This window comes from Loxodonta africana, chromosome 3 (genome assembly GCF_030014295.1).
Source record: "Loxodonta africana isolate mLoxAfr1 chromosome 3, mLoxAfr1.hap2, whole genome shotgun sequence".
NCBI lineage: Eukaryota > Metazoa > Chordata > Mammalia > Proboscidea > Elephantidae > Loxodonta > Loxodonta africana.
This window is the reverse complement of record NC_087344.1, coordinates 18,155,687-18,181,892: the sequence shown is the minus strand read 5'-3', so window position 1 is coordinate 18,181,892 and position 26,206 is coordinate 18,155,687. Positions and strand designations below refer to the sequence as shown.

At 39.2% G+C, this 26,206-nt stretch overlaps 1 protein-coding gene and 1 pseudogene across 1 annotated transcript; both read right to left on the bottom strand.

Moving 5' to 3' along the window:
* Positions 1-232: 232 nt before the first annotated feature.
* Positions 233-1,280, bottom strand: LOC100667847 (olfactory receptor 7G1-like; annotated as a pseudogene).
* Positions 1,281-17,421: 16,141 nt separating this feature from the next.
* On the bottom strand, positions 17,422-18,357 carry LOC100667561 (olfactory receptor 7G2-like). The gene has a single exon (XM_010602227.3). The coding sequence runs from the start codon at positions 18,355-18,357 to the stop codon at positions 17,422-17,424; it is 936 nt and encodes a 311-aa protein (XP_010600529.2).
* Between the last annotated feature and the right edge of the window lie 7,849 nt (positions 18,358-26,206).

Below are 26,206 nucleotides of genomic sequence, written 5' to 3'. Positions count from 1 at the left end.
TGACTCCATGGCACCTAACAACAACAACAGAGGGTTGGAATTATTTGTCAAAAGTACAGAGCTGCACAAAGGACAGAGTCAGGGTCCGATCCCAAGTTGAATTGCACTTAGCCATTATGTTATGTTGTAATTTCAGAAGAACATGGTGATGGGAGAGTCAGGAATTCTGGCTTATGAGAATTCTTTTCCTTTCATGAAATCTAGAAATCCAAACCTAAAGCAGACAACTTAATCACTGAAAAGCAGATATGCACCTGATAATGTTCCTCAGGGCTCCCTTCACGTCCTGGTTTCTCAGGCTGTAGATGAAGGGGTTCATCATGGGAGTTACCATACTGTACATCATTGAAGCCACTGCAGACTTCCTGGAAGAGTGTGTAAATGCAGCACTAACACACGTACCTAAGCCTGTTCCATAGAACAAGGAAACAACTGAGAGGTGGGACCCACAGGTGGAGAAAACTTTATACTTTCCACCTGCTGAAGACATTCTCAAAATGGAGGAGACAATTTGAGTATAAGAAAAAATGATTCCAGAGAGAGGAACACCACCTAGTATGGTTTTTTTTTATGGTAGCTGCCAAATATAAGAAGATGTTATTGAGGAGGGTATCAGAACAGGCAACCTTGGTGATCTGGAGAACTTCACAGAAGAAGTAGGGGATTGTCCGGTCTGTGCAGAAAGACAGATGCAACGCCATCAGGCTATGGATCAAGGCATCCACAGTGGCCATGAACAAGGAGAGTAGAATCAGCAGACCACAGTGACGGGGGTTCATGATGACTGTATACATCAGTGGGTGACAAATGGCCACATAGCGGTCATAGGCCATTACTCCAAGAAGAAAGCTTTCCAGACTAACAAAAATCAGGACAAAGCAGACCTGGGTAAGGCAGCCTGCATATGTGATGCTCTGATTCTGTGTTTGGAGATTCACCAGCATCTTTGGGATCGTGGTGGTGCTGAAACAGATGTCACTGAAGGACAAATTGGCAAGAAAGAAATACATGGGGGTGTGGAGGTGAGGGTCTGAGCTGACAGCCAGGATGATGAGCAGGTTTCCCAGGACAGTGACCAGATATATGGACAGAAACAGGCTAAAGAGGAGGGACTGCAGTTCTGGGTCCTCTGTCAGTGTCAGGAGAAGGAATTCTGAAACACTTGTTTGGTTTCTAGGCTCCACATTATTGATGAATCTGTTGGAAAAATGAGATGACAAGGCACTCAAATGTGTGGTCTCTATACCAGCCGCAGCTGCATTACTAGAAGCAAACACCATCTAGGGTAAGGAACGTGAGGAATGGAGTGGAATACAAAGTTGGTGCCATCTGTGCATTTTTTTGGTTATTTAATAAAAAGTACATGGATCTGATCAGCAGCTGAGCAAAGTGATGGGGCGCTCATTTTTTTTTTTTGCACCATCTGTTGGTCTGATCATTTTAAATATTTTGTAATTTTATAGAAAGAAAAGCCTGGTGATCTACTTCTGAAAATCATCCAGTGAAAACCCTATGATCAAAACAGTTGATTCCCAGCTGATTATGGGGTGGTTCACAATCTGGCAGCGTTTCCTTCTGCTGTGCATAGTTTGCCATAAGCCAAGGTCCCACTCGATGGCAGCTAACAACAACAGCAACATGGCCTTTTCTGGACTTCTTTGTGGGCCCAGAATTCTAGCCCAAGGGGCATATTCTCTCCAAGTGTGGATGGACACACTTTTCCTGTGAAAGGATCTATTTTTACAGAGAAAAATTGGCTCATAGCCTCCCAGACATGAAGTATCAATAAATTTATTATTGCTTTTTTAAATTGTTGATTATATAGACAAAAACACATAGAAGAGGGAGGCATCCTGAAGAGTCTGTCCCAGACGCCTTAACTTTTCCCAGAGATTACAGCCAGGTGACAGAAGTAATACAAATGTGTGTTAAGAACCAGGAGTGGGAAGACAAGCAAAGCGGTTTCCTATTTCATCACCAACAAGAATGCAAGTAAATATCCTAGAACTTTATAATAGTCATAATGTTTGAGAAGGGGCAATTTCTGCCCAGGACGAAAATGGTTTTACCATTGTTGAGAGACAGTAAGACCAAACAACCAAACCAAACCCATTGCCATCAAGTCAATTCCTACTAATTTCGACCCTATAGGACAGAGTAGAACTACCCAATGGAGTTTCCCAGGAGCACCTAGGAGGTTCGAACTGCTGACCTTTTGGTTAGCAGCCGCAGCACTTAACCACTATGCCACCAGGGTTCCTGACAGAGTAAGAGACTGATAGAATTGGAGCTCCTTGGTACAAAGAAACATGTCAGGAAGTTGGAAGACTGTGAGGCAGGAATCCATGGGAGACTTGAGTTTGGTCATATTATGCATGCTACTCTCTTCACAGCTTCCCCTGGGTGAACTTGTGATGGAACATTTGTTCTTATTTCCAGACAATAACTAAGCAATTTTAAGTTACCTGGCTGGCGGTGCTGTAGAATGATGCTGGACAAGTCCCCTGGATGGTGAAGGTGGAAGACGTGTCCTGAGAAAAGGCAGAGAGACTGAGAGGGACCCCTGGCTCCTGAGCTTGAGGATCATCCATGGGTGGAGTCTCAGGTGTGCTCCTTCCTGCCTGGGGGAGGGATGTTGAGTGGGGTGGTCACAGGCAGACTATTTGCAGTCTCCATATCCCTGGGGGCTCAATATCCAAAGCTCCTCATTAACCAAACTCTTTTATTGCCATTCTGATCCCAGGGCAGTTCAAATCCTGAAAGACCAAAGCTTGAAACTGTGGAATTCTGGATGCCCCTGTGAGACCAGCTGCATGCCCTTTATCTCTATTGTTTCTGCTCACCTGCATGTTATATGCTATGCACAGGTGGACACACACAATCCTTCTCCAATTGGATTGCAGTCTTCTTTTTTTTAACACAACTGGTGACAACTCTATCTTATCAATGACATTAGGAAGCCTGATTCCTATTTTAAGTGTGAAGATAAGTTTATATATATGGGTATAATATATGCATCATATATGGAAGCAGCAGTCAAATAATCAAATGACAAATTACATTGGGCAAATCTGCTGCAAAAAGCCTCTTTAAAGCGCTTAAAAAGCAAAGATGTCACTTTGAGAACTAAGGTTCTTCTGACCCAAGCCAAGGTATTTTTGATTGCCTCATATGCATTTGAAAGCTGGACAATGAATTAGGAAGACTGAAGAAGAAATATGCCTTTGAATTATGGGGTTGGCAAAGAATATTGAATCTACCTTAGGCTGTCAGAAGAACAAACATCTGTCTTGGAAGAACTTCAGGAAGAATGCTCCTTAGAAGCTAGGACGGTGACACTTCATCTCAACTACTTCGGACATGTTATCGAGAGAGACCAGTATCTGGAGAAGGCCATCATCTGGTAAATACAGGGGCAGCAAAATAGAGGAAGACCCTCAACAAGATGGATTGACAGTGGCTGCAATGATGGGATCAAGCAAAGCCATAATTGTGAGGCTGGCAGGAGACCGGGAAGTGCTTTGTTTTATTGTACATAGGGTCGCTATGAGTCAGGACTGATTGATACAATTTTTTTTTTAATAGCATAACAACATAAAATATTTAGAAATAAAGCTAAGATAGTGCAAAATGCAAATATTCAGTTTTGTTTCTTTCTGAGAGTCATTGAACATCCTCTGACGCTTACTGTATCATTCTGTATATTTTATATACAGCATATTCTCTTCTCTGTGATCAATTCTAACTATGATCACTGGAGACAGACTTCAAGTTTTCAATAACCAGTTTTCCCAGTTTCTTTTATTCAATGTACATTTTTCTTCATATTAGTGAAAGTTGGCTTGATATTTTGGCTCTAAATTTTTTTTTTAATTTTTATTGTAGTTTAAGTGAAAGTTTACAAATCAAATCAGTCTCTCCCACAAAAATTTATACAAACCTTGATGTGTACTCCTAACTGCTTTCCCCCTAATGAGACAGCACACTCCTTCCCTCCACTCTCTCTTTTTGTGTCCATTCAGCCAGCTTCTGACCCTCTCCACTGTCTCATCTGCCCTCCAGACAGAAGATGCCAACATAGTCTCATGTGTCTACTTGATCTAAGAAGCTCACTCTTCACCAGTATCATTTTCTATCCCATTGTCCAGTCCAATCAACGTCTAAAGAGTTGGCTTTGGGAATGATTCCTGTCTTGGGTTAACAGAAGGTCTGGGGACCATGACCAGCGGGGTCCTTCTAGTCTCAGTCAGACCATTAAGTTTGGTATTTTTACTAGAGTTTGGGGTCTGCATCCCACTGCTCTCCTGCTCCCTCAGGGGTTCTCTGTTGTGTTCCCTATCAGGGCAGTCATCGGTTGGTGCCAGGCACCATCTAGTACTTCTGGTATCAGGCTGATGTAGTCTCTGATTTATGGGGCCCTTTCTGTCTCTTGGGCTTGTACTTACCTTGTGTCTTTGGTGTTCTTCATTCTCCTTTGATCCAGGTGGGTTGAGACCAATTGATGCATCTTAGATAGCCGCTGCCTAACATTTAAGGCCCCAGACGCCACTCTCCAAAGTGGGATGCAGAATGTTTTCTTAATAGATTTTATTATGCCAATTGACTTAGATATCCCCTGAAACCATGGTCCCCAAGCCCCTGCCCCTGCTATGCTGGCTTTCGAAGTGTTGAGTTTATTCAGGAAGCTTCTTTGCTTTTGGTTTAGTCCTGTTGTGCTGAACTCTCCTGTATTAATATGTTCTCTTTCCCTTCACCTAAAACAGTTCTTATCTACCACCTAATTAGTGAAAACCCCTTTCCCTCTTTCCCTCCCTCCCCACTTTGTAAACATCAAAGAATATTTTCTTTTCTGTTTAAACTGTTTCTTGAGTTTTTATAATAGTAGTCTTATACAATATTTGTCCTTTTGAAACTAATTTCACTGAGCATAATGCCTTCCAGATTCTTCCATGTTATGAAATGTTTCATGAATTCATCATTGTTCTTCATCGATGCATAGTATTCAATTCTATGACTATACCATAGTTCATCCATTCATCCATTGATGGGCACATTGGTGGCTTCCATGTTTTTGCTATTGTAAACAGTGCAGGAATGAACATGGGTGTGCATGTATCTGTTCGTGTAAAGGCCCTTATTTCTCTAGGATATATTCCAAGGAGTGGGATTTCTGGATCGTATGGTAATTCTATTTCTAGCTCTTTAAGGAAGTGCCAAATCGATTTCCAAAGTGGTTATACCATTTTACATTCCCACCGGTAGTGTAGAAGTGTTCCAGTCTCTCCACAACCTCTCCAACATTTATTATTTTGTGTCTTTTGGATTAATGCCAGTCTTATTGGAGTGAGATGGAATCTCATTGTTGTTTTGATTTGCATTTCTCTAATGGCTAATGATCGTATTTCCTCAAGTATATGTTAGCTACCTGAATATCTTCTTTAGTGAAGTGCGTGTTCGTATCCTTTGCCCATTTCTTAAGTGGGTTATTTACCTTTTGTAGGAGAGATTTTGCAGCATTACATAGATTTTAGAGATCAGGTGCTGATCTGAAATGCCATAGCTAAAAACTTTTTCCCAGTCTGTAGGTAATCTTTTCACTCTTTTGGTGAAGTCTTTGGATGAGCATAGGTGTTTGACTTTTAGGAGCTCCCAGTTATCTAGTTTCTCTTTTGCATTGTTAGTAATGTTCTGTATACTGTTTATGCCATGTATCAGGGCTCCTAGCATTGTCCCTAGTTTTTCTTCCATGATCTTTATTGTTTTAGATTTTATATTTAGGTCTTTGATCCATTTTGAGTTAGTTTTTGTGCATGGTGTGAGGTATGGGTCTTGTTTCATTTTTTTTGCAGATGGATATCCAGTTATGCCAGCACCATTTGTTAAAAAGACTGCCTTTTCCCCATTTAACTGACTTTGGGCCTTTGTCTAATATCAACTGCTCATATGTGGATGGATTTATGTCTGGATTCTCAATTCTGTTCCATTGGTCTATGTATCTGTTGTTGTACCAGTACCAGGCTGTTTTGACTACTGTGGTGGTATAATATGTTCTAAAATCAGGTAGAGTGAGGCCTCTCACTTTGTTCTTCCCTTTCAGTAATGCTTTACTTATCCGGGCCCTCTTTCCCTTCCATATGAAGATGGTGATTTGTTTCTCCATCTCATTAAAAAAGGTCGTTGGAATTTGGATCAGAATTGCATTATATCTATAGATGGCTTTTGGTAGAATAGACATTTTTAAAATGTTAAGTCTTCATATCCATGAGCAAGGTATGTTTTTCCACTTATGTCGGTCCCTTTGGTGTCTTGCAGTAGTGTTTTGTAGTTTTCTTTGTACAGGTTTTTTACAACTCTGGTAAGATTTATTTGTAAGTATTTTATCTTCTTGGGGGCATCAATAAATGGTATCGATTTGGTGATTTCCTCTTTGATGTTCTTTTTGTTGGGGTAGAGGAATCCAACTGATTTTTGTATGTTTGTCTTGTTTCCTGATGATCTGCTGAACTCTTCTATTAGCGTCAGTAGTTTTCTTGAGGATTCTTTAGGGTTTTCTGTGTATAAGATCATGTCATCTGCAAGTAGAGATGCTTTTACTTCTTCCTTACCATTCTGGATGCTCTTTATTTCTTTGTCTAGCCTAATTTCTCTGGCTAGGACCTGCAGCACAATGTTGAACAAGAGTGGTGATAAAGGGCACCCTTGTCTGGTTCCTGATCTCAAGGGAAATGCTTTCAGACTCTCTCCATTTTGGGTGATGTTGGCTGTTAGCTTTGTATAAATGCCCTTTATTATGTTGAGGAATGTTCCTTCTATTCCTATTTTGCTGAGGGTTTTTATCATGAATGGATGTTGGACTTTGTCAGATGCCTTTTCTGCATCATTTGATAAAATCATGTGATTCTTTTCTTCTCTTTTGTTTATGTGGTGAATTACATTAATTGTTTTTCTAATGTTGAACCATCCCTGCATACCTAGTATGAACCCTACTTGGTCATGGTGAATTTTTTTTTTTGATATGTTGTTGAATTCTATTGGCTAGAATTTTGTTGAGGATTTTTGCATCTAAGTTCATGAGGGATATAGGTCTGTAATTTTCTTTTTTTGTGGTGTCTTTACCTGGTTTTAGTATCAGGGACGGGGCGCTATGAGTCGGAATTGACTCAAGGGCACTGGGCTACTGGGTTGGGTAGTATCAGGGATATGCTGGCTTCATAGAATGAGTTTGGGAGTATTCTGTCCTTTTCTATGCTCCGAAATAGTTTTAGTAGTAGTGGTGTTTTCTCTGAAAGTTTGGTAGAACTCTGCAGTGAAGCCGTCCGGACCAGGGCTTTTTTTTTGTTGGGAGTATTTTGATTACTTTTTTAATCTCTTCTTTTGTTATGGGTCTATTTACTTGTTCTACGTCTGTTTGTGTTAGTTTAGGTAGGTAGTGTGTTTCTAGGAAATCATCCATTTCTTCCAGGTTTTCAAATTTGTTAGAGCACAATTTTTCATAGTAAGCTGACATGATTGTTTTAATTTCAGTTGGGTCTGTTGTAATATCACCCATCTCATTTCTTATTCGGGATATTTACTTCCTCTCCTTTTTTTCTTTTGTCAGTTTGGCCAATGTTTTGTCAATTTTGTTAATTTTTTCAAAGAAACAGCTTTTGGTCTTGTTACTCCTTTCCATTTTTTTTCCTGTTTTCTATTTCATTTAATTCTGCTCTAATTTTTATGATTTGCTTCCTTGTGGTGCCTGAGGCTTTCTTTTGTTGCTCTCTTTCTATTTGTTCAAGTTGTAGCGGTAATTCTTTGATTTTGGCCCTTTCTTCTTTTTGTACGTGTGCGTTTATTGGTATAAATTGACCTGTGAGCCCTGCTTTTGCTGTGTTCCAAAGGTTCGGATAGGAAGTGTTTTCATTGTCATTAGATTCTTGAATTTCTTTATTCCATCCTTAATGTCTTCTATAATCCAGTCTTTTTTGAGCAGGGTATTGTTCAGTTTTCAAGTGTTTGATTTCTTTTCTCTGCTTTTTCTGTTATTGATTTCTACTTTTATGGCCTTATGGTCAGAGAAGATGCTTTGTAATATTTAAATGTTTTTGATTCTGCTAAGGCTTGCTTTCTGACCTAATATGTGTTCTAATCTAGAGAATGTTCCATGTGCACTAGAAAATAAAGTATCCTTGGCTGCTGTTGGGTGGAGTGACCCATATATGGCTATGAAGTCAAGTTGGTTGATTGTGGCATTAAATCATCTGTGTCTTTATTGAACTTCTTTTTAGATGTCCTGTCCTTCACCAAAAGTGTTGTTGAAGTCTCCTATTATAATTGTGGAGCTGTCTATCTCACTTTTCAATGCCATTAGAATTTGTCTTATGTATCTTGCAGCCCTGTCATTAGGCGCATAAATATTTAATACAGTCATATCCTCCTGGTATACTGTCCTTTTAATCATTATATGGTGTCCTTCCTTACCCTTTGTGGTAGATTTAACTTTAAAGTCTATTTTGTCAGAAAATACTATTGCCATTTCTGCTGTTTTTTTATTGTTTTTTTGCTTGATATATATTTTTCCTTCCTTTTAGTTTTAGCGTCTCTAAGTCTAAGGTGTTTCTCTTGTAGACAGCATATATATGGATCATATTTTTTTTTTTATCCATTCTACCACTCTCTGTCTCTGTATTGGTGCATTTAGTCCATTTCCATTCAGCGTAATTATGGCTAGATATGAGTTTAGTGCTGTCATTTTGGTGTCTTTTTTTGTGTATTGTTGACAGTTTCTTTTTCCCACTTAATTTTTTGTGCTGAGCAGTTTATCTTTACATATTTTCTTTTCCTCTTATTTGTTGTTGTTGATTTTGTTTCTGCTGAGTCTCTATTTTTTTTATGTGTTTTATTTTGATGAGTAGGCTAGTTTGTCTCCTTTGTGGTTACAAACCACAAAGTTAAACCTAACTTTTATGTCTTTATATATCCTTGTCTTCCTCTGCATTTGAAAGATCTATGACTACATTGCTTACTCCCTTTTTATTGTTTTAATGTTGTCTTCTTTTACATAATAACATTGCTGTTTCTCTGTTTTCAGCTTTTTTTAATCTTGATTTATTTTTGTGATTTCTCTGTCTTGGTTTACCTCTGATTGCTCTGTCCCGTGTTCTAGTCTTGGGCTGAAACTCGGTATTATTGATTTTCTACCCAAAGAACTGCCTTTACTATTCCTTGTAGTTTGGTTTGGTTTTTACAAATTCCTAAACTTCTGTTTATCTGGAAATGTCCTAATTTCATCTTCAGATTTGAGAGACAGTTTTGCTGGATATACAATTCTTGGCTGGCATTTTTTTTTCCTTCAGTGCTTAATATAAGTCGTCCCATTGCCTTCTTCCCTGCATGGTTTCTGCCAAGTAGTCTGAGCTTATTCTTATTGGCTCTCCTTTGTAGGTGACTTTTTGTTTATCCCTGGCTGCTCTTAAAACTCTCTTTTTTTCTTTGGTTTTGGCAAGTTTGATTAAAATATGTCTTGGTGACTTTATATTAAAATCTACATAACATGGAGTTGAATGACCATCTTGGATAGATATCGTGTTATCTTTCGTGATATCAGGGAAGTTTTGTGCCAACAAACCTTCAACAATTCTCCCTCTATTTTCTGTTATCCCTCCCTGTTCTGGTTCTCCAATCACTCTTAGGTTATTTCTCTTGATATAAAATAAAAAATGTATATATTTTATCATATGTCCTGCATAATTCTTAAGGTTTGTTCATTTTATATAAAATTCTTTTATCTGACTTTTCTCCAAATATATTGGTGCCAAGTGCTTTATCTTCACTTTCACCAGTCCTGCCTTCCACTTGCTGAATTCTGCTCCTCTGACTTTCTACTGAGTTGTCTACTTCTGTAATTTTATTGTTAATCTTCTGAATTTCTGATTGCTGATTCTCTGTGGATTCCTGTGGCTTATTAATTTTTCTTTATGTTCTTGAATAACCTTTTTAATTTCTTTAACTGCTTTATCTGTGTGTTCCTTGGCTTGTTCTGCATATTGCCTGATCTCCTTCCTGATGTCTCAAAGGGTTCTGTATATTAATCTTTTGTATTCTGCATCTGGTAATTCCAGGAAGTCACTTTCATTGAGAAGATCCCTTGATTCTCTGTTTTGAGAGCTTGTTGAGGCAAACATGGTCTGTTTCTTTATGTGACTTGATATCGACTGTTGTCTCCAAGCCATCTATAAGTTATTGTATTAGTGTATTTTATGTTTGGTTGCTGTATCGTAGCTTCTTGCTTTCTTTTGTTTTGATATGCCCAAATGGGTTGCTTGAGTGAGCTAGCTTGATTATTTTCACCTTTGGAGCTCTGACATCCTGTCACCAGATGGCTAGAGCTGTCATCAGGTATATCAGTCTAGAAGCCCATTCACTTTTCTTGTTTGAATTCATCTCAGGTGTCCAGGTAGCTGATCATCAAGTATGTGGTATGGTTTCTGTCCTACAGTCTTAGAGGGGCAGGGGTGATTGGTGTAGGTACTGGTATCTAGGTGCAGCATGGGGTCATGCTCTGAACAAGGCAGGGGGCTGAGAATCATCCCCCAAGTGTCTCTGAGGAAAGCACATTCCTCTTTCCTAGAGTGCACAGGTGGGTGGGTTCTGTAGATGCACCATGTGCACCCCATGTTTTTGGTTGTAAGGACTGGGAGGTACCAGTTATCCTTGTACCCCTGCCGCAGGTGACTGGATCACCTGAGTGCAGCAACCAGTCCTTAGGCCCCTGATAGGTGTAGGTGAGGACCCTCCTTAACAGACAAAACAGTGTCAAACATCAAAAACCCACGTCTCCGCCACACAGCTGAAATAGTTGTAGTCTGCCAACAAGGACCTATTCTCCTGAAATATACCCGTGTATGTCCGTGCAGGGGGGAAATGTATTCAAAGTCCACAGGCTGTTTATGCCTGGACAGGAGCTGCTTCAGTCCTGAGCTCCGAATGTTAATGGAGCCGGCAAATTATCTTTATCCCTAGTTGCGAGTTTATGCCTTCTCCAGGTCTGGGTGGATGGCTCCAGGTGCTGAACCGGGCCTATCTCAGGCCCAGGGAAACCAATAGCAACTGAATCTGGATTGGTGGTAGGGGATGCAGTCAAATATATGCAAGTACTTAGCTTTTGACGAGCGTGCTGTTCTTTTCTGGTTCTGAAGTTGTGAGTAGGCTGTGTGGCTGGCTGCTTCTCCCTAAGGAAACTCTGGCTGAAAGCTACTACAAGCCTGCCACAGCCGCTTTTGAGAACGGTGTCTGAGGAATGCAGTGATTCAGGTCCGGCAACTTCTCTCTGCTTCTGAGCTGCCTCACCCTCTGCCTACTGCTCAGTCCATTTTCTAACTTTGTCTTTGATGTTCCGGGTTCCTCGCTCATCATAAATGTACTCGTTTCTCTTGTTTTTTCGTGTCTTTGTTGTAAGAGGGATTGCAGGAAGCATCTGGCTGTTCTGCCATCTTGACTTCCTGAATTGGCTTTCTTAACAACAATTGGTACAGATCTCAGTAATGACAGTCAGGAGGGTCTTCATCAGTCCAACAAATTTTCTATTCACTAAATGTTAATAGTAAAAGATGAGTGGAAAGTCTTTTGTGTTCTGCCTAACTGGTTTATGTGAAATGTTCCCTAAATGATATATTCCAAGATTATTCTAGCTATTGTCTTTATACCTCAGGGTCCAATTGATGTGTCCTTGGGAGGCCAGCTCTAGCTGAGTCACTTTCTGTATGCTCAAGAACAGGAAATAATGACTCCAATATTATTTTCTAGATCAGCCCTTAGGTGTTCTTTTGAACCTTGAGCTTTTAAGGAATTGGTTTTCCTGGAGTCACCTCAGGTCACACAATTACCTAGTAAGCAGCTTAGTGGAGATTGTTTTGCCTCCAGCATTGGGATATTTTAGAGAATTATGTATGTGTAGTGAATTTCCAACAGCAGGAACCCCAGGGTGTGACTGGAAAACGTATGGCATGTCCTTAGATACTCTATTCCTATAACTGACTTCCCTGAAACCCTACATGTGTTCTGATGTTATCTCCTGAGAAATTAATATGACAATGGCCTATATAACATGTTTCACTATTCGCTCTTCAAATTACCTTACCTCTAGTTTGGGTTGATGCTGCCTCATTCGAACAGTGTCTACTCACAATAAGTATATTCTGTGATTTAATTTCTGGTGCTTCTCTGTGCATTTAGGTTTTTTGACTGACTGAACTCAGATGGAAATGAAAGGAAAGAACTGAGTAATGTGAGTGTGGACAAAGTTAAAAGAATAATTTTAGAAAATACAAGGGAAGAAATGTTCTCTATCACATTATATAAGGCCAGCATGACCTTGATAACTAAAAGCAGACATGGTTAGCATAAGAAAGGAAAATCCCACTGTACTCTCACTCCTGCAAAATTATTAAGTGAATTTCTTAAAAAGCCTAAACCCAGGAAAGAATGAAGAAAGATAATGCTTTAGGCCAAATTTGGTCACACTCCACGAAAGTAAGGTTGATTCTTACTCTGTATAACCACAGGTTGACTTCCACTCTTTCTGCAGGTCTTCACTCACAAGTAAACTACTCAGTGAGGTTTCTTCTGTCTTATATAAAACTGCAAAAGCTTCATATTTTCTTATTACCTTTCCTGGTGTATATTCCATAGCTCTTATCACCATCAGACAGTCCTTCCTTTTATATAGCATCAGGTTGGGCTCCCTTGGGAAGCAGACATTAGCATGAGAAAAGTATATTTGAAACTGCTCCTGGGATTAGCACCTTGAAAGAGAAAGGAAGGGAGTAGGACTGGGAAGAGGTGGAAACTTAGTTTGGATACAATCCCAATGTCAGCCTCCACTGACCCTGTTGGGCATTCTGGAGCAAAAGGAGAGAGGATGACAGAGAGGAAAAGAGAAAAAACACTCTGTTTATCCAAAATGGCACTAAAGGATGTACAAAACAAGCCACACGCCTAATAAATTTTTAATGTATGTAACTGACATTATTAACATCCCCATTAAATAAAGAAAGCTTATGAATTAGAAGAAAAAAAGAAACAACTCAATAGGAAAACCATAAATAGATATTTTGCAAAAGGGGAAAAATAAATGGCTCATGATATATGAAAAAGTTCTCAACTTCATAGTAATATAAATGTAATCAATAAAACAATTTTCCTTTTTTTGTTGTGGTGAAAATATACACAACAAAACATATACAAATTCATAAATAATATTTTATGCTTAACATATCGTTAGACTAAACAAAAATGCATTGCTGCATATGTGGATGCAATGAACATCGAATGGAAGTGAAAATAAGTTTAACTACTTACAAAACTCTGTGTAACAACTCAAAGGATAATTGGTGCACCTCTACACCAACAACCTACACTTCCCACTTCTCTGTTATAAAACTCTTGCTCATTTCAACCAGGAGAGGTGAATGAGAATATTGAAATAGCTATATTTATAATAGCAGAAAACCAGCTAGAAAATTTCCATCTGCATAAAAAAAGAACTTCTTTGATATTACTCTAAATGTGAAAATATACAGCACTTAAAATAAAATGAGATAGTGCTGCACCCAACAACATATTTAAGTTTCAAAGAACAATGATGGGGGTGGGGGAAGGAAAACTAAGAAAATCCATATATAAATGCTGATCATGTAGCACAAGCACCATTCCACAGAAATACAAATAAACCTCTTCAAAAAATGACACTGAGACCACTGGAAAAAAAAAAAAAATTTTTTTTTTTATACCACATGTAAAAGAATAAAGGTGGACCTTTCCCTTATATACAAAAACTAACTCCAAATGAATCAAAGACTGCCATATGAAAAGAGCTGGAAATGGAAAACAAAACAGGAAGAACACGCTTGGCGTTTCTCAAGCTGAAAGAACTGAAGAAAAATTCAAGCCTCGAGTTGCAGTAGTGAAGGATTCTATGGGAAAAATATTAAATGACACAGGGAGCCTCGAAAGATGGAAGGAATGTACAGAGCCGTTATACCAAAAAGAAGTAGTCGATGTTCAAACATTTCAAGAGGTAGCATATGATCAGGAACCGATGGTACTGAAGGAAGAAGTACAAGCTGCTCTGAAGGCATTGGTGATTAACAAGGCCCCAGGAATTGGCGCAAAATCAATTGTGATGTTTCAACAAACGGATGGAGCACTGGAGGCGCTCACTCATCTATACCAAAAAATATGGAAGACAGCTTCTGGGCAAACTGACTGAAAGAGATCCATATTTATACCTATTCCCAAGAAAGGTGATCCAACCAAATGTGGAAATTATAGAACAATATAATTAGTATCACACGCAAGCAAACTTTTTCTGAGTATCATTCAAAAATGGCTGAAGCAGTATATCGACATGGAACTGCCAAAAATTCTAGGTGGTTTCAGAAGATGTGGAACCAGGGATATCATTGCTGATGTCGGATGGATCCTGGCTGAAAGCAGAGAATACCAGAAAGATGTTTACCTGTGTTTTATTGACTATGCAAAGGTATTGGACTGTGTGGATCATAACAAATTATGGATAACATTGCAAAGAATGGGAAATCCAGAACACTTAATTGTGCTCATGAGGAATCTTTACATAGATCAATGGGCAGTTGTTCAGATAGAACACGAGGATACTGATTGGTTTAAAGTCAGGAAAGCTGTGTGCCAGGGTTGTATTCTTTCACCATACCTATTCAATCTGTATGCTGAGCAAATAATCCGAGAAGCTGGACTATATGAAGAAGAACGGGGCGTCAGGATTGGAGGAAGACTCATTAAAAACCTGCGTTATGCAGATGATACAACCTTGCTTGCTGAAAGTCAAGATGACTTGAAGCACTTTCTAATGAAGATCAAATACCACAGCCTTCAGTATGGATTACATCTCAACATAAAGAAAACAGAAATCCTCACAACTGGACCAATAAGCAACATCATGATAAACGGAGAAAAGCTTGAAGTTGTCAAGGATTTCATTGTACTTGGATCCACAATCAACAAGCACAGAAGCAGCAGTCAAGAAATCAAAAGAGGCATTGCATTGGGTGGATATGCTGCAAAGGACCTCTTTAAAGTGTTGAAGAGAGAAGATGTCACCTTGAAGACTAAGGTGCGCCTGACCCAAGCCATGGTATTTTCAATGGCATCATACGCATGTGAAACCTGGACAATGAATAAGGAAGACCGAAGAAAAATTGACACCTTTGAATTGTGGTGTTGGCAAAGAATATTGAATATACCATGGACTGCCAGAAGAACGAACAAATCTGTCTTGGAAGAAGTACAACTAGAATGCTCCTTAGAAACAAGGATGGCGAGACTGCGTCTTACATATTTTGGACATGTTGTCAGGAGGGATCAGTCTCTGGAGAAGGACATCATGCTTGGCAAAGTATAGGGTCAGCAGAAAAGAGGAAGACCCTCAACGGGGTGGATTGATACAGTGGCTGCAACAATGGGCTCAAGCACAAAAACGATTGTAAGGATGGAGCAGGACTGGGCAGTGTTTTATTCTGTTGTGCATAGGGTCGCTATGAGTTGGAACCGACTTGACGGCACCTAACAACAACTGAAACTCTAAGCCTCTTAGAAGGAAAAAATAGGGCAAATCTTCAGGATCTTGGATTGGGAAGTGGTTTCTTAAATATGACACCAAAAGTATAGACAACAACATTCACCCTTTTATCACATCAGTAAAGCTCACAGTTGCCAGGGATTGGAATGTTTTTGGAAGGAGGCATTATTCAACCCAATAGAAAGGGGCTACCTTCGAATAACTCCATGGACAGGCCTATTAACAATAGACTCAAGGCAGGGTGACAAGTTTTCTCTCTCCAGACATTATGAGTGGACCTGACTCTTGAATCTGCAGCAGCAATCAGGAGACACAAGGGGACACAGTTCTAAGATGAAGCCACCTAACAGAGGACTAAAAGAAGCCTACTTTCATGTTCCTGTACATTCCCTACCTCTGACGGCCTTTTCATTTAATGAGATATAACTCCATTGCTTGAGGATATTAGAGTCACTTCTTTTTCTTCTAAATGATGAAATTAAAATATCTCACTATCATTTCAAATCACAGAGATCATTTTATAGGTGATGAAAGAGCATGGTGGGTACTGATCTTACTGTGCAAAGACAGTTTATCAGTGACAGATCTCAGTAATTCCTGAATTGGGGCATGAAATGTCAACTCTCTTGTCACACAGTAGGGTAAGTATGGGGGGCAATTCACAACCCTTTTCATTGGATCAGGGCGAAGGCACTCTCTAGCTATGATCTCACACTTACTTACATCCCCTCCTGCCTTATCCATATTCTCCCACTTGCTTTTGTCTGAGAAGGCTACTAACAACATCATTATAATAAGAAGCCCTTCCACAGGCTCTACTTCTACGGAATCTGCTGAAGAAACTTATAGAGTTGAAATCATTTGTCAAACAGTGCAGATGTATAAAAAAGCAGAATTGGGTTTCAACCCCAAATTGTAATGCACTTAGTATAGCAAGTTCAATGGAATTCATGATGAACAGCATCAAAAAACTATGACCATGAGATAGCATTGAAGAACAACAACAGAAAAACAGACTCCTTGCCGTCAAGTCAATTCTGACTCAAAGCAACCTTAAAGGACAGAGTAGAACTGCCCCACAGGGTTTTCAAGGAGCACCTGAAGGATTCCAAAGGCCAAACATTTGGTTAGCAGCTGTAGCTATTAACCACTATGCCACCAGTGTTTCCAGCAATTGAACAGTAAGCTATTTATTGGAGCTGACACATTGACAGCTCTATATAAGGTATAATCTCCCACAGCAGGAGGTCCTCCAGAGGCAGGTGGTGCAGGGAGAAAACAGAAGAGGAAGAGGGCATGAAAATTCCTAGGGAAGGGCAGAAGGAAGGAGGGAGATTATGTGTCCCTATGAGGTGTCCTACTGCAGCAAGGCGGATACTCTCTTGGTCAGAGGAACTCCAAAGGCAACAGCACACTAGGACCTTTAGAACTACAGGGTTTTATCTCATCTAAAAAAAAATTTTTTTTTTTTTTTTTTTTTTTTATAGATAGCAGCTTCCGGGTGCAGTTCTGCAGGGTAAGTAAAGGAGGCAGGATCTACGCTGGTGAAGTTCTGTTTATTTGGGTTATTTTTAAAGACTGGATATGTACAATTAGAGTTTCACATCCGCAGACTTTTTTGAGCTTGCTATGAAGAAGTAATCCATTGGGGGTCAATATACAGAAGTTGATTTTCACTCATTAATATAACACTCAGCCATTATGTCATCTAGTCATTTTAGAGGAACTTGCTGAAGGAAAAGTTAGGAATTCTGACTTGCCAGGATTGCTTTTACTTTTATTTTTTACTTTCTAGAAACCCAAGCTCAAAGCAGGTGGCACAATAACTAAGAAGAAGGTATGCTACCAATGATTTTTCTCAAGGCTCCCACCATGTCCCTGTTCCTCAGGCTGTAGATAAAAGGATTCATCATTTGAGGGACCACAGTGTACATCACTGAGGCTACTGCTGTCTTCCAGGAAGAGTGTGTAAATGCAGAACTAATGTACACACCAAAGCCTGTCCCATAGAACAAGAAAACAATTGAGAGATGAGACCCACAGGTGGAAAAAACTCTATACTTTCCAGTCCTACATGGCATTTTCAGAATGCAGGAGACAATTTGCAAATAAGAGAAAATGATTCCAGAGAGAGTAATACCACTAAATATGCTAGTCATAAAATATAGCACCATGTTATTGATGAAGGTATTGGAACAGGTGAGCTTGAGAACCTGAGCAAGTTCACAAAAAAAGTGGGGGATTTCCGGGTCTGTGCAGAAGGACAGTGGCAACAACATTAGACTATGGACCAATGCATTCATGATGCTAATGAACAAAGAGAATGCAATCAATAGGCCAAGGAGGTGGGGGTTCATGATGACCGTGTACCTCAGTGGGTGACAAATGGCCACATAGCGATCATAGGCCATTACTCCAAGGAGAAAATTTTCAAAACCTCCAAAAACTATGACAGCACATACCTGGGTGAGGCAGCCTATATAAGTGATAGAGTTTCTCTGTGTCTCAATGTTCACCAGCATCTTCGGGACTGTGGTTGTACTTAAACAGATGTCCGTAAAGGACAGATTGGAGAGAAAGAAGTACATAGGGGTATGGAGGTGAGAGTCATAGCTGACAGCCAGGATGATGAGCAGGTTTCCCAGGATGGTGATCAGGTATATGAACAGAAAAATGTCCTGGAGAAAGGGCTGCACTTCTGGATCCTCGGTCAGTCCCAGGAGAAAGAACTCTGAAACTCCTGTTTGGTTACTGGCTTCCATATTGTTGATGGAACTGATGGAAAAGATGGATGACAAGACAATCAAATGTGTGGTCTCTGGACCAGCAGCAGCTTCGCCACCAGAGGCAAACACCATATGTGGAAGAGAAGGAGACGAATGGAGAAGATGACAAAGACTGTGTCTTCTGTATATATATTACTTAATTATTAAATAAATTTTTAAAAAAGACCTGAATCTGTTAGAGCTGAGTGTAAACGTTTATTTTTTCTGGAAAGGGGTAAAAGGCTGGTCTCTCTCTCTCTTTATTTAATAATACCTGTGCTCCTATGATCATTTAAATATTTGGCAGTTTTTAATAAAGAACTAGGGAGATAGTGTAATGTGCTCGTCTCAGGTTTCACATACTTCCATGATCAGAGCCGGGCAGCAGTAGACAGTGATAAAAATGTGTGTTAAGAATCTTGAAATAGAAGATAAGATAAAATCGATAAAACCTGTACCTTGTCCACCAGAAGAATGTAGGTAAATATTAGAGAATTCTACAAGAGTCATCATGTTTGAGAAGGGGCAGATTTCTGTTCAGAAGAAAAGTGGTCATTGTTGTTGTGGAGACAGAGTAGGAGGCTGGTAGAATGAGAGTTCCTTGAGATGGGTGCAGAGACACAAGGAAACGTCAGGAAGACAGAAGACAGGCAAGTGTCCATGGAACTTAGTTCCAATCACTTTATGCATGTACTGTCATGTAACTCCCTGTTGAGAGGAAGACCTTCTAAAGGATGGACTGACACAGTGGCTGCAACAGCGAGCAACAATGGGCTCAAGCATAGCAATGATTGTGAAGATGGCACAGGATCAGGAACGTTTTACTATGTTGTACATGAGGTTGCTATGAGTCAGAACTGACTCGATGGCACCTAACAACAACAACAACACTCGTCAGAAATTTCTCTGGATGAAACCATAGTGAAACACCTGTCCTCATTTCCAAATATTAACTAAGGGACTCTCTGTTACCTGGATGTCGTTACTGAGAAATGATGCATAACATCTGCCCTGATTGTTGGATGAAATAGGCAAAAGGGCTGTCTTCTGGAAACAAAAGGGGACCAAGTGAGGCTCTGGGCTCCTGGGCAAGAGGATCAGCTGCAGGTGGAGTCTCAGATGTGCTGCTTCCTGACTGGAGAAGAGCTGTTGAGTGAGGAGATCATAGGTCAGACCATTTGCAGTCTCTGTATCCCTGGGGGCTCAATAGCCAAAGCTCCTCATTAGCCAAACACTTTTGTTGCCATTCTAATCCAAAGACAATGCAAATCCTTGAAGACCAAGAAAATAAAAAGTGGCATTGAGGGTGGATGATTCCCTGAGGAGGCCAGCTGCATGCCATTCACATCTATCTGTCCGTTTCTGCTCACCTCCATGTCACACAACTTGTACATGCCATTCTTACCTAATTGCCTTCTAGTCTTCTTTATTTAATTACAACTGAAAGCAACTCTGCCTTACCAATGACATTAAGAAGCTTGATACCTATTTTGGGAGTGAAAATATAGTTTTTCTATGTTGTTGATTTTAGGTGTTGTCAAGTTGGTTCTGACTCATAATGACCCCAGTTACAATGGAAGGAAACAATATTGATCCTGCAGCACCCTCACAACTGTTTGTATCCACTGTGTCAATCCATTTCATTGACTGTCTTCCTCTTTTTCAGTGACCTTCTCTACCTTACCAAGCATGATGTCCTTCTCCAGGGATTGGTCCTTCCTAATAGCATGTGCAAAGTATGTAATAAAAAGTCTTACCATCATCACTTTATATTTTGGGTTTATGTTTTGGCTCTTGATTTTTATTGGAGTTGCAAGAAATCATGTCACTGGCTAGGCACTTCTATGCCAGTTTATCCACACACATGGTAGTTAAAAACCATTTTGTTAACAGATGAAGATGGTCCTCCAGTGTAGTATTCTGCTAAAAATGTTTTGCCTTTCATGAACTCTATATTTTCATGTTTTTTTAAACATTTAACTATTTCTATATAATCTTTGTTAATATATAAAGTTTTGAAAATCAACTTGAGATAAGATAGCATCGTGATGTTGTTCTTTGTCATCTTAACCGCATTCACTTCAAACACATGAAATAATAGATAAAATAGAACAAAATATAGCTGGTCACCCCCAAAAGATAAACTATTTCTTGTACTACAGAAAGACCTGAAACATAAAAATACAAGCTCTGTATTTCTTGTATCATGAACAGAACTGAAACATTAGTGGTGAGTAGGCTGAGCTATGAATTTATGTCCATAGCAAGTTTGCTAGACATGTACTCTTTCAGATAAAGAGGACTAAATGTTCTAGAAAAGATTTGGCATTGAAAGCAAGGGCTGAGGTAGAAGTTTTTTATTGGAAAATTGTGGGTGAACCCAAGAGCTGTGGACACTGACTGGACCATGACTACGGTCTTAGAACAGTTAAAAGTTTCAAAACAACCTCCAAGGAGAAGGTGAACCAAGCTACCCATTAGCACAGTGGCTGAAATTGTGATAGTTTCAATTTACTGAGCAGGGAAGTCAGGAAATGGAAGTCAGGATTAGAGGAGTGGTGATTGCTGAAGGCTACTGTGAACGTGCTAGACAAGAAAGAGAGAGCATGTAGAAGGAAAAGCATGGAGGGAAAAAATCTTCGCATTGAAATAGAATCAGTAAATTCTAATTTAAATAACCACGAAGAAAAGCAATGCAAAAATGATGACCCACAAGAGCAATAATTCAGAAAAAAATCAATAATCAGATCATACAGAGGCCAGGAAAGGTTGTAATGGAGTGAGTGATGGGGAGAATAGAAAAGATGGGATTAAAGATTTAGTGTCAGACAGATTATTCAAACAGCCTCCTGATGACAAGGGCAGACTCAGGGTGGCTAGGTGTAGTGATTTTGTAATACTTCTAGAATGATGGTGGCTTTCACCATGGTGATAACAATGGAGGTGGTGAAATTTGGTGAGATTCTGGATATATTTGTATTGTATAGACAGCAGTGTTTTCTGAAAAAGTGGAATTAGGGTATAAGAAAGAGACAAACCAAAGATGATGCTCAGTGAGAGAAAACTGTTCAGCACCTAAAAGAATGGAGTTGCCATCACCTGTGATACGAAATACTGTGGGCAAAGTCTTAATATTTTAGAGTATTTTAAAGTATGTATCTAGTAGTATTTTAGAGTATGTTTAGTTCCAGGTGCCTGTTAGGAATTCACATGGTAATACTAAGTGAGCAGTTAAATACAGAAGCCTGGAATCTAGTAGTTTTCCTTCATGAAGACATAACTTTGGAATTTGTTAGGGTGTCGATGACTTTAAAGCCATGAGCCTTTTGGCTATTGCAAAGATCATATCATTATCAATATCAGAGTGAAAATACTCAACAAAATATTGGCAAAACAAGTCCAACAGCATACTGTTGTTGTTGTTCTTAGGTGCCATCAAGTCAATTCCGACTCATAGTTACCCTATGCCCAACAGAACGAAACACTGCCCGGTCCTACCTCATCCTCAAAATCATTGCTGTGCTTGTGCCCATGGTTGCAGCCACTGTGTCAATCCATCTTGTCCTCTTCCTCTTTTTTACTGACCCTCTACTTTACCGAGCATGATGTCCTTCTCCAGTGACGTGACTCATCCCTCCACTAACATGTCCAAAGTATGTGAGACGTAGTCTTGCCATTCTTCCTTCTAAGGAGCATTCTGGTTGTACATCTTCCAAGACAGATTTGTTCCTTCTTTTGGCAGTTCATGGTATATTCATTATTCTCTGCCAGCTCCACAATTCAAAGGCACCAATTCTTCTTTGGTCTCCTTATTCCTTGGTCAGTTTTCCATGCATATAAGGCAAATGAAAACACCATGGCTTAGGTCAGGTGCACCTTAGTCCTCAAAGTGACATCCTTGCTTTTCAACACTTTAAAGAGATCTTTTGCAGCAAATTTGTCCAGTGCAATCTATCTTTTGATTTCTTGACTGCTGCTTCTATGGATGTTGATTATGGATCCAAGTAAAATGAAATTCTTGACCACCTCAGTCTGTTCTCTATTCATCATGATGTTGCTTATTGTTCCAGTTGTGAAGATTTTTGTTTTCTTTATGTTGAGGTACAATCCATACTGAAGGCTGTGGTCTTTGATCTTCATGAGTAAGTGCTTCAAGCCCTCTTCACTTTCAGCAAGCAAGGTTGTGTCACCTGCATAACGTAGGTTGTTAATGAGTTTTCCTCCAATTCTGAATCCCTATTCTTCAACCTATAGTCCAGCTGCTAAGATTATTTGCTCGGTATACAGATTGAATTGATATGGAGAAAGATACAGCCCTGACACACACCTTTCCTGACTTTAAAATGCATAGTATTCCCTTCTTCTGTTCAAAGCACTGCCTCTTGATCCATCTACAGATTCTTCATGAGCACAATTAAGTGTTCCTGAATTCCCATTCTCTGTGATGTAATCCATAATTTGTAATCTACAACCGAATGTCTTAGCATAGTCAATAAAACACAGGTAAACATCTTTCTGCTATTCTCTGCTTTCAACCAGGATCCATCTGACATCAGCAATGATATCCCTGCTTTCATGTCCTCTTCTAAATCTGGCTTGAATTTCTGACAGTTTCTTGTTGATATACTGCTGTAGCCACTTATGAATGATCTTCAGCAAAATTTTGTTTGTATGTGATATTAATGGCATTGTTCGATAATTTCCTCATTCTATATGATCGCCTTTCTTGGGGATAGGCATAAATATAGATTTCTTCTACTTGTTTGGCTAGGTAGCTGTCTTCCAAATTTCTTGACATAGAGGTGTGAGCATTTCCAGAGCTACATCCGTTTGTTGGAACATCTCAATTGGTATTCCGTCAATTCCCCGAGCCTTGTTTTTTGCTAATGCCTTCAGTGCAAATTGGACTTCTTTCTTCAGTACCATTGGTTCCTGATCATATGCTACCTCCTGAAATGGTTGAAAGTCAGTCAATTCTTTTTGGTATAGTGACTCTGTGTATTCCCTCCATCTTCTTTTGTTGTGTCCTGCTTCATTTAATATTTTCTTCATAGAATCCTTCACTATTGCAACTCAAGGCTTGAATTTTTTCTTCAGTTCTTTCAGCTTGAGAAATGACTAGCGTGTTCTTCCTTCTTAGTTTTCTAACTCCAGGTCTTTGTGCTTCTCGTTATAATACTTTACTTTGTCTTCTCAAGCCACACTTTGAAATCTTTTTTTCAGCTCTTTTACATCATCTTTTTTTCCTTTTGCTTTAGCTACTCAAAGTTCAAGAGCAAGCTTCAGAGTCTCTTCTGACATCCATTTTGGTCTATTCTTTCTTTCCTGTCTTTTTAATGACCTCTTACTTTCTTCATGTATGATATCTTTGATATCATTCCACAACTCCTCTGGTCTTCAGTCCTTAGTGTTCAAAGCATCCAGTCTATTCTTGAGATGGTCTCCAAATTCAGGTGGAATATACTCAAGATTGCCCTTTGGCTCTCATGGATTTGTTCTAATTTTCTGCAGCTTCATCTTGAACTTGAATATATGAATTGACGATCTGTTCCACAGTTGGTCCCTGGCCTTGTTCTGACTGTTGATATTCAGCTTTTCCATCACATTTTTCCACAGATGTACTTGATTTGATTCCTGTGTATTCCATCTGTCAAGGTCCATGGGTACAGTCGCCCTTTATGCTATTGAAAAATGGTATTTGTGATGAAGAAGTCATTGGCCTTGCAAAATTCTATCATGTAATCTCCAATCTCTCGAATCATTTCTATCACCAAGGCCATATTTTCCAACTACTGATCCTTCTTCCTTCTTTCCAACTGTCACATTCCAATCACCAGTAATTTTCCAGGCATCCTGATTGCATGTTTGATCAATTTCAGACTGCAGAAGATGACAAAAATCTTCAGTTTCTTCATCTTTGGCCTTAGTGGTTGGTGTGTAAATGTGAATAATAGTCCAATTAACTGGTCTTCCTTGTAGGCATGTGGATATTATCCTGTCACTGACAGCATTGTACTTCAGGATAAATCTTGAAATTTTCATACTGACGATGAATATAAATAACACCATTCCTCTTCAAGTTGTCATTTCTGGCATAGTAGGCCATATGATTGTCCAATTCAAAATGGCCAACACCAGTCCATTTTAGCTCACTAATGCCTAGGATATCGATGTTTATGTGTTTGTTTTAATTTTCCATGATTTCCAGTTTTCCTATATTCATACTTTGTACATTCCAGATTCTGATTATTAATGGATGTTTGCAGGTGTTTCTTCTCATTTTGAGTCATGCCACATCAGCAAATGGAGGTCCCAAAGCTTGGCTCCATCCCCATCATTAAGGTCATGGAGGCAGCTCTTCTCCAGTTGCATTTCGAGTGCTGTCCAACCTGAGGGAGTCATCTTCCGGCACTATATCAGACAATCTTCTGCTGCTATTCATAGGGTTCTCGCTGGCTAATCTTTTCAGAAATACACTGCCAGGTCCTTCTTCCTGGTTTGTCTTAGCCTGTCAGCTCAGACACCTGTCCCCTATGGGTGACCCTGCTGGTATTTTAATACTAGTGGCACAACTTCCAGCATCAGAGCAACGCACAAACCTCCACAGTACGACAAACTGAGAGACATGTGGGGGAAACATAAGAAAATTCAATCAGTACAATACACCGTGTGATCATCTCAATTGACGCAAAAAAGGCATTGGAAAAAATCCAACATCCTTTCATGAGAAAACACTGAAGAAACTAGGTATAGAGGCGATATTCCTCAATATTATAATGCGTAGTTATGAAAAACCTACAGTAAATATCATACTCAATAGAGAAAGACAGAAAGATTCATTTAAAATCAGGAAAAAGACAAAAATACCTTCTCTTACCACTGCTATTCAACATTGGACTGTAAGTTCTAACTAGAGAAATTAAGCAAGAAAAAGAAATAAAAGGCATTCTGATTAGAAAGGAAAATAAACACTATTTCCATTCACAGATGACATATTATGTATATGAAAAGTCCCAAAGAATCCGTAGGAAAGCTATTATGACTAATAAGTGATTTTCATAAAGTTGCAGGGTACATGAATAACAGACAAAAATCAGTTATGTTATCTATACATCAGCAATGGAACATCTTAAAAGAAAAGTAAGAAGGCATTCCCACTTAAAATACCATAAAAAAGAATACAATATCTAGGAATGAATTAACCAGAGAGGAAAATACTTTTGTAATGAAAACTATAAAACATTGCAGAAGGAAATTAAAGATCTAAATCAGTGGAAAGATGCCCTGTGTTTATGCACTGGTACTCTCAATATTGTTACCATGTCAATAGTCCCCAAAGTAAACTACAGATTCAATGCAATCTCTATCAAATTTTTATCGGTCTTTTTCCAGAAATGGAAAACTTATTGCCAAAATTCATATAGAACTAAATAGCCGAACAATCTTAAAAAAGATCAGTAAAATTAGAAAACTCACACTTCCCGATTTCAAAACATAATATAAAGAAACTTCAGTCATCAAAATAGTGTCATAATGGTATAGGGATAGACATATATGAAAACCAGTTGATTTTTGACAAGGGTTCCAAGTCCATTGCTCTTCTGGCAGTACATGGTATATTCAATACTTTTGCCAAACCCATAATTCAAAGGCATCATTTCTCTTCCGTCCTTTTTAGTCATTGTCCAGCTTCCACAAGCATATGAGCTGATTGAAAACACGATTTCTTGAGTCAGGTACACCTTAGTCCTTAAAGTGACATCTTTGCTTTTTAACACTTTACAGAGGTCTTTTGCAGCAGATTTGCCCAATGCAATGTGTCTTTTGATTTCTGGACTGCTGCTTC

Excerpts from the sequence above, each read along its gene's own strand:
- LOC100667561 (XM_010602227.3), bottom strand. The coding sequence starts at position 18,357 with ATGGAAGCCAGTAACCAAACAGGAGTTTCAGAGTTCTTTCTCCTGGGA.